Source organism: Rhamphochromis sp. 'chilingali' (genome assembly GCF_963969265.1).
Source record: "Rhamphochromis sp. 'chilingali' genome assembly, chromosome: 9".
Lineage (NCBI taxonomy): Eukaryota > Metazoa > Chordata > Actinopteri > Cichliformes > Cichlidae > Rhamphochromis > Rhamphochromis sp. 'chilingali'.
Window position 1 is genome coordinate 11944094 of NC_137936.1, and position 13003 is coordinate 11957096.

A 13003-nucleotide genomic window follows, 5' to 3' on the forward strand; every position below is an offset into this window, starting at 1 on the left:
TACTAACATAACGCGTGATCTCCAAACCACGCACAGTTTTCAATATATTCCAGCTCAGACAATGGGATTTTTATATTCATAGATGCACTAAAGTTAAGCTAAAATGTGTCTCAAAAGAATCAATTACATATTTGCTATGATTTAGTGATTTTCTAATAAAGTCCTTTAATTAAAAATCCTTAATTTTCTTATTGTGTATTTCCTACTTCCCGTACTGAGCAGCAGGCGGGCTGTGATCACGTACTCAACTCTAAAGCCAGGAGGGACAAATGTGGCGTATGTGGAGGCGATAACTCTTCCTGCAAAACTGTAGCAGGCACCTTCAACATTGTACGCTATGGTGAGTAACAACCTCTTTTATTACCCCCATCAGTCTCCATTTCAGTACATATAAATGGTAATAGCTGTTGTGGCAGTTATTATATTGCTTACACACCTCAGCAGAAAAGCATCGATGGATGGGTTCACTTGTTAGTGCATTTACAGACCTGGGTGCGCTAATGCGCTGCATATGTATTTGCAGGCTATAACGAAGTGGTGCGAATACCAAGTGGTGCTACAAACATAGATGTGCGTCAACACAGTTACTCAGGGAAACCGGAGGATGACAACTACCTCGGTAAGACAGCCAACAATTGTTAATACTTCGATTGTATTTTTACATTTCCAGTCGTGCTGTTTGAAGTCATTTCTGGAGGAATGCGCTGTTAAAAAGATGTGTGTTTATGAGATGTGCTTGAGTGTTTATGAGAAGGACAGCGTTCAGCCTTCAGTGTAAAGCCGGGCACTGCATAACTGCCGTAGATTTTGCAAATACTATGCATGCAAATCCATTAAATGCCTGCGGGTACCAATCCAGCAAGGTCCCTTAGTTTAAAAGCTTTAGTACTTGCTCTAAGGCTCTGTCTCAGCCTGTTCGTACCACTGACCTACTCATGTTTTTTGTGCTCGTGTGTTGTTTTTATTGTGTGCATGTCCTTGATGCAAACTTCTGAACATAGTGTCATCCTTAACTGTGTGTTTCAGTGTTTCTATATATTGGGACAACCCAAAGCGGATTGATTGTTTTTTTTGTCTGTGTGCGTGTGCAATAAATGCCACTCTCCACAACCATATTAGTGTAATGTGTGAAATGGCGAGGAAAGTAAAGGCAGGAAATTAGCTCCATAATCGCATTAGGGTGAACGAGTGCAGAAGACTGACTGTTGAACAGAACAGGGTGCCCCTGGATGGGACTTCTTCGGGAACAGAGGATTATTTTAGCCCAATAAGGCTTTACTGTTACCCACTGTGTGTGCCTTACTGTAAATGAACATTTTAAGCCACTGTGTTTTCTAAGCTGCTCTGCTGCGCGCAGAAATAAGTTCATGTTTGTGCAGGTTCCTGCCATAAACAGTGATTTGCACAAATTAATTCACCTTTATGCATATTTTTTTTTTAAATCAGCTAATAAATCAAAACTAGCTTGAGTTTACACAAACTCTTTTCAGTGTGATGAAGCCAACTAACTGTTTCTGCCTCCCTGTAGCCATATCAAATAGCCGCGGAGAGTTCCTGCTTAACGGGGAGTTTGTGGTTAGCATGTTCAAAAGGGAAATCAAAGTAGGAAATGCCATCATCGAGTACAGCGGTTCCGACCATGTCATTGAGAGGATCAACTGTACTGACCGCATAGAAGAGGAGATCGTTATCCAGGTAAGCTGTCCTTATCATGACAATTTGGTATCTTTTGCAGGAGATGTGAAGATAGAAGATGGTGATTTAATAGAAGAGAGGAATGCAGAATCATAAATCCTTCTACAGACTTGATCTTTCAAATTTACAATTGTAAGGTTGTGTAATGTATATCACATTGCCTGCTTTTTCCCAGGTGCTTTCTGTGGGGAACCTTTACAACCCAGATGTCAGGTATTCCTTTAACATTCCCATAGAGGATAAGCCTCAACAGTTCTTCTGGGATGCTTATGGGCCCTGGCAGGAGTGTAGTCGTCTGTGCCAAGGTGAGGGGGAGGCACATGTGGTTTGCAGGGTGAGATGATGGGAAAGGTGAATGATAAACTGTGTGGTCAGAGTAAAAATGAGATGGGATGGAGATGGAATGAAGGAAGAAGAACATTTAGAAAATGCTGAGCAGGAGACCCAGGAGATGGAGGATGCTGTAGTTACCATTAAACATGGTCATTGTAGGCATTTAGCCTTTGTACAAGTGATTAAATATCAGTTTTACACTATGCCGTGGCACATCTGCTTGGCATGACTGTGGAGAGGTCAGAGTACGTGGGTGTGCGGAGGAAGATTGCAAGCAAACTCGAAAACCTGTTATGTGTGTTACAAGTCAATTTTTTTTCTGTTTAAGAATGCCTTTCTCCACTTTTTGACACCACCCTGCTTCAGCAACTGAAGGGAAACCAATAACTCCACAGTTCACAGCAGGATAAACATCTAGCATATAACACATTAAGCTCTCATAGCGTTCAGCTGCAAAACTTGGTAACATGAGGTGCTGATCTATTGCCACATTAAGGTTCATATCGTGCTGTAATTTTACACAAAGGCCAAAGTGAGGTGTACACACTTTTCACGCTGGCATTTATTGCACTCCCGACGATGAGCCATATTTTACTTGAGCCAGATGGTGCATCAACCCAGATAACTACTTGCAGGTCGGGCAGTAAAAAGTCACTTTCATCTCAGGATAAAGTTATGAAACCCGAGATTGTAACTCAAGCTTGAGATTCTGTTTACATCTTTGTAAATTTCTTATTAGTTATAAAACAGATCTCTTTATTTAAATGACACAGCTTTTCTTCAATTTCCTTTGCCATTTTGACTCATGTTTGATTTATTTTTTGTTATAGTGTGTTGCCAAGATGTTTTAGAGTGGCTGTCACTTAGAACCTCAATATTTGTACCCTCACAGGAGAGCGCAAGCGGAAGATTCTCTGTAGCAGAGAATCGGACAGGGTGGTGGTGTCAGACCAGAGGTGCCACGGCACAGCGAGACCTGCTGTCATCACTGAGCCATGCAACACTGAATGTGAACTTAGGTTTGCATCATCACTCTAAACCATTTGATCCATCTGACTGACACTTTATTTGGTCTTTGCAGTGCAAAGATTTACCCACTTGTTCTTTACGCAGATGGCACGTTGCTCGAAAAAGTGAGTGTACAGCCCAGTGCGGCCAAGGATATCGTACCCTGGAAATATACTGTGCTAAAATCAACCGTGCAGACGGCAAGACCCAGAAGGTTGATGACCGCTACTGTAGCGGTCAGCGCAAACCTGATGACAAGGAAGGCTGTCACGGAGACTGTAACCCGGGTGGTTGGGAGTACTCATCCTGGTCGGAGGTACGAACTCTGTTGGAAGTCTGGGGATTTGTTTGTCTGCACTGACCAGATGTTTGTCCAAGTTTATCTCGGGTTGTGTATGTGTTTACACTTGCTGATGCTCAAATGTTTGTGCTGCAGTGCTCCAAGAGCTGCGGTGGAGGAACCCGCCGTCGAGGGGCAGTGTGTCGAAAGGCAGCTGAGGCTGGTGGCGATGAGAGCAAATGCAGTCAAAGGGACAAGCTGACCGTCCAACCCTGCAATGAATTCCTCTGTCCGCAGTGGAAGACTGGAGACTGGTCTGAGGTCAGTTTAGCAATTACTGTATTGTCTTTGCGTTTAGAAGAAAATAAGACCCCAGGGGTATGTGCGCTGCACTCTCTGCACCTTTGGTGGCTTGCTCTGGGGCCGACAGTTTCAAGTGAAGAAAATAAGACTTTTACCTAAGTAGTTAAAGTGGACACCTTTTCAAGCTGCAGATGTATGTGTTTTTGTGTTTCTGTGCAGGTTTTCAACTCGCTCAGTGATTTGTTTGTGAGATTTTTAGACGAGTATGTGTCTAGGGCTACTCAACGTAAAGAATAACAGACTTCTTTGTAAATGCTGGAGTATTAAAGCAGCGGTGATCTGGGTCAAATGTCAAATCCCAGTGCTGATTGTGAATGTCTCAGCTTTAGGAGAGTTACTCCCCTCCTTCCACTCCAAATGAGTGTTGGGTAAGAGGTGATTGCAGGGTGAAATCGTTCTTAAACTGCTGCACAGTTTACACATCATAGAGCAAGGAGCTTGCAAAGCTGTGGGCTGCATTCCGGGAATTTTTCAGATCTCCCGTGTGGTGTTGCCAGAACCCGTATGCTGTAATATATACATATGGACTGTACTCGCACATAAATAAACACACTCACACTTTTTTTGTTTTTGCGGCTAGGGGCTTTCTAATGTGCATATACTGCTTTACATAAAACCAAGAGAACTTCCTCTATCATGAATCTGAATACTTGTAACTGCTCATTTCTTGTACTAATTTAGCGATTAACTATGTACGCAATTCATGGCGTTATAACCTGTAACATTTATTTATTTATTTTTTTAGTGCCTTGTGACATGTGGTAAAGGCTACAAGCATCGCCAGACGTGGTGTCAGTTTGGTGAGGACCGTCTACATGATCGCTTTTGTGGGTCGTCTAAACCTGAGTCAGTGCAGACGTGCCAACAGCAGGAGTGTGCCGCTTGGCAGGTTGGACCTTGGGGACAGGTGAGTCACCCCTGTATTTATGATTTGTGCAGCATTCAGTACACAGTGCTCGATTGTTTTTGTTCAAAGCTGTAAGAAGTCGGGTCATTTATCAGGTCATTATAGAAAGTAAACCCCAACAATCAGACGACTCCCTATGAGCAAGCACTTGGCGACACTGGGAAGGAAAAACTCCCTTTTAACAGGAAAAAAAGACCCTCCGACAGGACCAGGCTCAGTGAGGGGCGGCCATCTGCCACAACTGGTTGGTAGTGAGGGACGGCAGACAGGAAAAAAGACGAGCTAAATATAAAGGAAGATATGGTAACTGACTGTGGTTGGTTCTATCTATCTCAAGGGTTCCATGTAAAATGGAAAATTTTATTTGCATACTGACATGAGTAAATCTTTTCATTTAAAGAAGACATAATCTATCTTTAATCAATCAGTTTGGTTGAATAATTTTTATAGTTCTATAGCAGATCTTTTTTTCCAAGGCATTTAAAAGAGTATGCTGTATATATAGATTTAGAGCCACTGCTTTCATACTTGCATACATGCAATATGAAAGTCTACCCAGTTGATGGGTCACAGCTCAGCAAGAGAAATTTGCTATTACTTCTCTGATGAATTGGTCTCTAATGTAAATCATCGGGTGGATACACAGACAAGCTACGCTCGTTATTTAGCACTGAACTCTCTGCTGTTTAGAGTCACAGGACATGTCATGAAAATGAAGATACAAAAGCAATGGACAGTCTTCATAGCAGTGTTCCCAGAAAGCCCGTTATATATCTGTGTGCGCACCCATTCTCATTTGTGTACGTGTGCAGAACAGAACACCCAAAAATGCGAGCTATTTTGTGCCCCTCGTCAGAGGATGTGCACATTTTAAGGTATATTTGAAGTGGTTTAATGAAGCATGATCAAATGGTAGCTGAAGTTGCCGCCACACAAGTTTGACCCCGTTTCACTGAAGGCAGTGAGCCAGAAGAAAGCGCGGGATAGTACCCTCTGACTGAGCTGCAGTGGGAAAGCGGCCAGTCCAATGTATATGAATATCCTCATGTATGATTTTTGTTAGAAGACCTTTTTCTAAAGTGAGCTAACATTTTTTCTATATGCTCTATATACTCATGTGTGCAGGGGTTGCTCTGGTGGCTCCAACAAAACATCTGTTTTTTGCTTGCCTTTCTTGTCTTTTTCTCAGTTTTCTTTTTGGCTGACTGTTGCAAATGTTTTCCCATCACGCCTCCTTTGTTTCTTTTTTCTCTCTTTGAACCCAGTGCACTACCTCTTGTGGGCCAGGCTACCAGATGCGAGCAGTGAAGTGCGTGGTGGGCTCTTATGGTGCCGTCATGGACGACACCGAATGTAACGCAGCCACGCGACCCACTGACACCCAGGTAAGAGGTCTTATCGTCCTTTCTTTTCCCCCACAATCTGCTTATCATCTCCTCACTCTGAGAGCATTTTTTTTGCTCCGTGGTTGAGTGTGAAGGAAGAAGATGCACGCTTGTACTGAAAATGTACACAAAAAACCTGGCATTTCATTTCCACCTGGTCTCAATAAAAGCTGTCCCGCCTGCTCCAAATGCAGAGGGAAGTTTACCAGCCTCACTATCCCACCATAAAGACAAAACTCTGAGACAGAATCCCTAATATGTTTCTCTTGAAAACAATTTCACTTGTGTCATCTAGCTGACACTTGAAATGTTTGGCAGAAGCAATGATTGCGTTAAGCCTGGGGCACATGAGAAGGAGGTGACATGCACAAACACTTGCGAGACTGCACTAAATTCGAGTTTTTCTCTGTAATTTTTACTAGAGATGGCACGATACCACTTTTTTATGTCCGATACCGATACCGATATCATAAATTTGGATATCTGCCGATACCGATATGAATCCGATATAGTGTTTTTTAATCAACAAAACTGTTTTTTAAATATCTTGCTGCATTTTGTATAAGTTCATACTCAAGTTTAAAACAACAACTACACTAAAGCTATTCTGTTATACCTGTATGCAAAAAAAAATATTTCATAGTTCAGCAATACTGATCAATCTAATAAACTTAAACCTACACCATTCTCCCTATTCTGGTATTTTAAAGAGTACTTAGCGTAAATATTAAGCAACCTAACTAATAGGGTTCCAACTCCCAGCAACAACAAAAATAAATAAATAAAAAATAGGGAACCACCCCTCACGCTCCACCTCATGATGCTTAATCGACGTAATCAACCTTAATTTGATGCAGTGTGAAAAAAAATGCACAGAAATCAATTATTTTTCAAGAAATATTAAATAGATTCAATATCTTTCTTCAACAAAATTGCAGACTGCACAGATGGTACCTTCCCAAAGGAAAAAGTACTATAGCTTACTAGGGTATATATATTAGACTTAATAGTTACTATATACAGTAATTGACTTCTATTCATTTTACATCAAATTAAAACTTTGGGTGTCAGATAATTATTTATTAAAAGCTAGACATTTTAAATGAGAATAAGAAAGAAAAGTATGTCTTTGTGCCCCCTTTTCCCTGTTAATGCCCTATCGGCCCCCCTGGCTAAACTTTGCTAGATCCGCCCCTGCACCTCGAGTAGAAAGTAATATTAAATAAATTCTAACAACAGCTGATCAAGCTTAAACGTGCTGCTGTTGTTCAGCCGCTGGTTTCCTCTTTCTGGTGCAAAGTGGGCCAAAAGCAAACTAGAGACACGGACTCGCGACAGAAAAGCCGATCAGCTGATCGTTAAGCAGTTTCACCATTGAAGTAGCAGCAGGAGAGGCAGTCGCTTGTTAAGCTTAACGCAGGAATGCTTTACAAACATTCAGAGATGGACTTACACACTTGCTTTACTTCTCTCGGGATAACTTTGTCGGAGATGAAATGCCGGGTTGCTAGCGAAGCTCCACATGCTATCCAGACCACCGACAGGTCCCGCATGCCACAGCCTCTCTATCACGTGATGCATACTGCTCCGACGTGCTAACGTTCTGAGGTGAGTTACGGCGTGTTGCAAGTTTTGTGAGGTGCTTTCGTGATATTTAATGGATCGGATTACATTTTTTATTTTTCTCCGATATCCGATCCAGTAATTTAGGTCAGTATCGGACCGATACCGATACGTAATATCGGATCGGTCCATCTCTAATTTTTACAAACCCCCAATGCACAATCTTTAAAAGATTTGTTGAATTTCTAAACCAACTTTCCCAGACATAATCAGACTGGGTTAAATACAAACAGTTCTTTATGCTTATAGAAGCATAGACAGGAACATCAGCCCACTGTTTGACCAAACCTGCAGCTTAAAACAGCAAAGTTTACCTACCCTGCTCTTACCTCAGCATACAATGGGAATTTGCTTATTATGGAAACCATCAACTAATATAAGCTCCTTTTAAAAAATGCAGTAAGATGGTTTGGGGTTGGAGTCCACCAGCCAGCTGGGTCCTTTCTGTGCATTTTCTCCAGGTACTTTGGCTTTCTAACTCAGTCCATAGACATGCATGATACAGAGATGATCTAAACTGACCTTAGATGTAAATGTGAGGGTGACTGGTTGTCTGTCTTTCCATATTAACCCTGTGATAGACTGATGACCTTCTATTATCTAGCAAACATATCATAAGAGCCTATCCCTGCTGCCTCCTACGATATGCAGCTGGGATAGGCTCCAGTTAGTTCCCTCCATGGATGAATGTTTTAGAAAGTGGTTGGACTGAAGGATGTATTAACTAATTTTTTCCAACTTACAAGCATTATTTTTTCGGACCTGAAGAAGCACTACCTTGCAATTTCTCTGTCTCGTTACCACTTAACTTTCCAATGATTCCAGCACCACGAGTGCACAGTTATTTACCCCCAGTTTGATTTTCACGCATGTTTTGTGTCAAAACATCCTGTATTTGTGGCAGCCATAAATAAATCAGAAATCACAGCTATATCACAGAGGACATGCTTCAAATAAATAATTACCAGTATTTAAAGTAGGCTAGTTCAAAGCCGTGCTTCTCCTCCACTTACCCATGTTGTAGACTGACAGAGGGTTATGTCAGTCTACATCATACGATGTTGGGAAATGACACTCACCCAGGTTAATTTTCTTGCCAATTGTTTGTGTGTGTGTATATGGTGAACTTTGCACACAACTTGCACAGAAACCCCGACAGAAACTTGCAATATTTTGAACTGAATGAGAGGTTTGTTTGGTCAGCGTATGGCGTAAACCCATTTCAGAGCGCTTAGCATGCAGACTCAGGATGAGGCCCCCCTCTAGTCACAGCAGCTCGCAATTCCGGTGCTTGGACCAGCAGAGACCGGTGACCAGTGACCCTGAAGCAGTCGCCCCACCTCGTTGTGATTCTAACCAGCCAGCCATGAAGTGGGCCACCAGGCCACTAGTCCCACCACCACCCTGCACCAGGGCATAGGATGAGAGAGACTGATAGATGGAGGGAGGTTTTAGTACAAGGTTGTTCATGTCTTGGATTTCTTGTAGTATATATTTGTTAATATTCTATTGATGCATGCAAATGCAAGTACAACAGGAAGCATGTGGAGAGCTTCCTGTTACTTTGTTTCTTTTTGGAGGCTGCATGCTGAATGTGTAGCCCAAGTCTGTGCGACCTGATCCAGCACTCATTCCTAAAGACACGGGGTCAGAGGGCACCAGAGGGCATATGGAGGGGAAAGAGGGAAAGGCGGAAGGTGCGGGACAAGGGGGTGGATTAGGGGTGGAGTTTACAACCACGCCAGCATAGGCATTGGAGCCCTGAATACCACTCCACTATGACCTGTTATGACAGGGATCAGGGCTTTATGCTGAGTGGCTTACTGCCACAATCCATAGTTTGAACTGACGGGGCGGACCCTGTTAATGTTGTTTTGGTAAGTTGAGGGGAAAGGGTCGATGGGAAGCATAACTACTCTCAAACGTAGAGCCGAAGGAATATAGTTTAAGTTGCTCACGACTGTCCCATGTCAGAAAAGCTATCTCTGATATTCATGGTATTTTGTTGTCAGGGACAGATGTTGTTACAGTATATTCATTTTGCTAATCACTGCATGAATGGGTGTATGTGTCTCTTCTTCCACAGGACTGTGAAATAGCCCAGTGTCCTAGCAGCCACCCTGTTCCCCCAGGGACCAAAGTCCCTTCCCACCCGGGCCACAAAACCCAGTGGCGATTTGGTTCCTGGACCCAGGTTGGCAGTGCTGTCACATTTTTTGTTTATTTTACTTTTTATCTGCTTTTCTCATTTGGTTGGTTTCCGGTTTCTTAATCTTTCTCTCCCGCAAAACAGTGTAGCGCCAGCTGTGGCAAAGGGACACGGATGCGCTATGTGAGTTGCCGTGACGACCAGGGCGGCGTGGCCGACGAGTCGGCATGCGCCCACCTACCAAAGCCTCCTTCAAGGGAAGTGTGCACAGTCGTGGCATGTGGACAGTGGAAAGTGCTGGAATGGACAGTGGTAAGAAGACCAACATGTGTATATGATTGACTGACTCAAATAATTCAAATAATTAAGAACTTCCTAGTTAAATTTACCCTTTTTAATTTTTCATATTTATTTCCTATCTTATTCATAGCCTTTCCTTTTTTGTTTTCTTTAGGTCACGAGCAGTTGTCCAAGCATTTCACTACATATCGTACTGTGTATGACTGTGTACGTGACAAATAAAATTTGAATTTGAATTTGAATTTTTGAATTTGAAAAGAGCTTTTCTGCTGACAAAATAATTATTTACTTATAGTGACAGATTAACCTACATTGTGTCATCAATATTTGCCATCCAGATGTGTTTCTCCCCCCTCCATGTTTGCTCCATTGTTCACTGTAGACTCATTTTAACCCTGACAACCAGTATCTGCACACGCTATGCAGATGTTAATGTGTTAGCCAGCCAGGATGTGGAGACAGGGTGGCAGCTGGAATGCGTGGATGTTAGACTGGAGGAGGGCTGCAGTGAAGTTATAGGAGGAGAGAGAGAGTGTGTGTGTGTGTGTGTGTGTGTGTGTGTGTGTGTGTGTGTGTGTGTGTGTGTGTGTGTGTGTGTGAGAGAGAGAGGAATCAGGAATGAAGTTCTTGAGCTGGGAGATGCAAGGGGCTGTAGTGAGGGGCTCCAGTTTTGTTTACAGATGTTTCTCATCAGAGCCTTAGCGATACAGTTCAGGCAGACTGCAGGTCTGGTCACCATACACATACACAACACACACAAGCACACAACCATGCACACCCACACATGTACTGCCAAGCCAAAGACACTCATTGACCCCCTGAAAATAAATATCCTAAATCATCCCAAGGCCACTAAAAATTTCAGAGGCCTATCCCATGTTTACACACACACACGAACAGAAGATTGACAACGGCAGATTTATAAACCCAAAGCAAATCATCTTTTTCTGGCTCGCTGTTACAGAAAAATCCAAACTGAGAGATTTTTGTGACTGCTCTCCAGCCAGTGCAGCTTGCAGCACAGTACAGCTCGATGTAGCGTCACAGTATATACATCAACTTAATGCATGCAGAACCATGTTACAGTATCTGTAATAACATGAAACATCGTGACAGAGTCATGTAAACCTCTGGATAGGTCATGTTTTTTATGAACTGCTGTTGCATAAGTGAAATGGATCACGCGAGACACTGAATGGACTCTGCTAGGGAGGAGCAAGATTGGAGACACCATTAGCATTTGGTGGAAGATCTGCCTTGTGTTATTTTTCTAAAAAATGTCTACTTGGGTCATTTAGAGTGATACTGTAAGTTTTGCTGTAACCTTAACACCAGGTTAAGTCTGGGTTAGCTCTTTGGTAGCATGAAGATGACATCTTTTTGTATCTGACATGGTTCTGTTCATCAAGTCTGGTTTGACCACCAGCAGGTCACAATGAACAGAAATGTCAAGAATCTGCTATCAAAGAAAGTCAGCTTTCCTTTTTATGCCAGTTGGATTTGTGTATATTTGCATTTACCTTTCCTTTTCATTTCTTCACCCTCTCCATGTGTTTGTGCTGTCAGTGCTCAGTCACCTGTGGCCAGGGAAAGACGACGCGACAAGTGCTGTGCGTCAACTTCAGTGACCAAGAAGTGAACGCTAGTGAGTGTGACCCAGACGACCGTCCTGCCACAGAGCAGGACTGTGCCATGTCTCAGTGCCCGTCCCGCTCCAGTGATTCCCGACCTCCGTCCTCACCAAACACCAGCACCAGGAACCTGCCACGTAGCCAATCCCACCAATGGCGGACTGGACCCTGGGGCGCGGTGAGGCTTCCTAAACACAACATCATGCTGGTCAACAGACCTCAGGGGTGTGATATTTAAGATGTTGCATTAATCTTGTGGGACCAATCACTTCAATAAGTAAAAGGTTGGCAGACTTTGTTACCTTTGTGCTAATCTAAGCTAACAATCTTCAAATTCTACTTAAATATCAACCATAAAAACTTCCTATATAGATCTATGCTCTTCTTACAGCAAGGGCAGAGTGAGGATAATTTGGACTATTCTTTTAAGGCGCCCTAAATCAAAGTCGTACCTATATATTATCTGTGCTTTGGAGCTGCAGGGTAGGGTTTAAGAAACATTGTGTAATGTCACACAGTCCTGAATAAAAGCTCAAAAGTTGGACTCTGTTCTTTAGGCCCTTCATTCTTTTTAGGATGAGATCTTTAGAAATAGCACCGAAGGACATTGTGACCTAAATGCCCCAGGCTATCCTGTCCCACTGAGCTCCTTCTCTGTATTGTTCCTGCAGTTTTTTTTTCTTTGTTGTTTTAACTGGGTTACTGATAATCTTTGACAAAAAATAGCCGTGACCTTTAAATAACTCTGGGAAGGATTTAAGATATTTCTGGTCACGCTTCCTTCCTCAGAACGTTATTTTAGAAGCAGAGAAGTTTAGCCATGTCGCATGTGACGTCTCTGCGTTGTCAGAATTTTGTGTGGGCTTTGTGTTCACATCATATACACCTCATATTACACATACTGTATGTGCACTGATTAATTACCGCGAGGCTGAGAATATGTTTGCTAATCGCTGCATTTAAACGAAGCATAAAATACCCACTAAACTCTTTTACACCTGAATAATGAGGAACTATTTTTGTGCCCTCTTATCTCTGTTAAAAAAAACACAAAAACAGTGCTCCAGCACATGTGCAGGAGGCTTCCAGCGGCGTGTGGTAGTGTGCCAGGATGAGAACGGCTACCCTGCCAACAGCTGTGAAGATCGCAGCCGACCCAGCGAGCAAAGATCCTGCGAATCGGGGCCATGTCCACAGTGGGTGTATGGCAGCTGGGGAGAGGTAAGAAGGACACACTAAAGTAGTCTCACATAAGACAGGCATATTTTGACATGAAAACATGGCGGTCAGCTCCTTTTTTTTTAATCCACAAACTTGCATCTATAAAAT

General features: G+C 42.8%; 1 protein-coding gene across 2 annotated transcripts in view; it reads left to right on the forward strand.

Annotated features, from left to right (window-relative positions):
- The window catches only part of adamts9 (ADAM metallopeptidase with thrombospondin type 1 motif, 9), a 43367-nt gene that overhangs the window by 13122 nt on the left and 17242 nt on the right, over positions 1–13003 (forward strand). For both annotated transcript variants that reach the window (XM_080892407.1, XM_080892408.1), the window contains exons 15-27: positions 223–340; positions 524–619; positions 1529–1695; positions 1871–2000; positions 2921–3047; positions 3142–3352; positions 3473–3637; positions 4425–4586; positions 5852–5971; positions 9681–9788; positions 9888–10055; positions 11610–11852; positions 12734–12895. In XM_080892407.1, the coding sequence (XP_080748533.1) occupies positions 223–340; positions 524–619; positions 1529–1695; positions 1871–2000; positions 2921–3047; positions 3142–3352; positions 3473–3637; positions 4425–4586; positions 5852–5971; positions 9681–9788; positions 9888–10055; positions 11610–11852; positions 12734–12895 (1977 nt within the window). The remainder of the gene's footprint in view (positions 1–222; positions 341–523; positions 620–1528; positions 1696–1870; positions 2001–2920; positions 3048–3141; positions 3353–3472; positions 3638–4424; positions 4587–5851; positions 5972–9680; positions 9789–9887; positions 10056–11609; positions 11853–12733; positions 12896–13003) is intronic.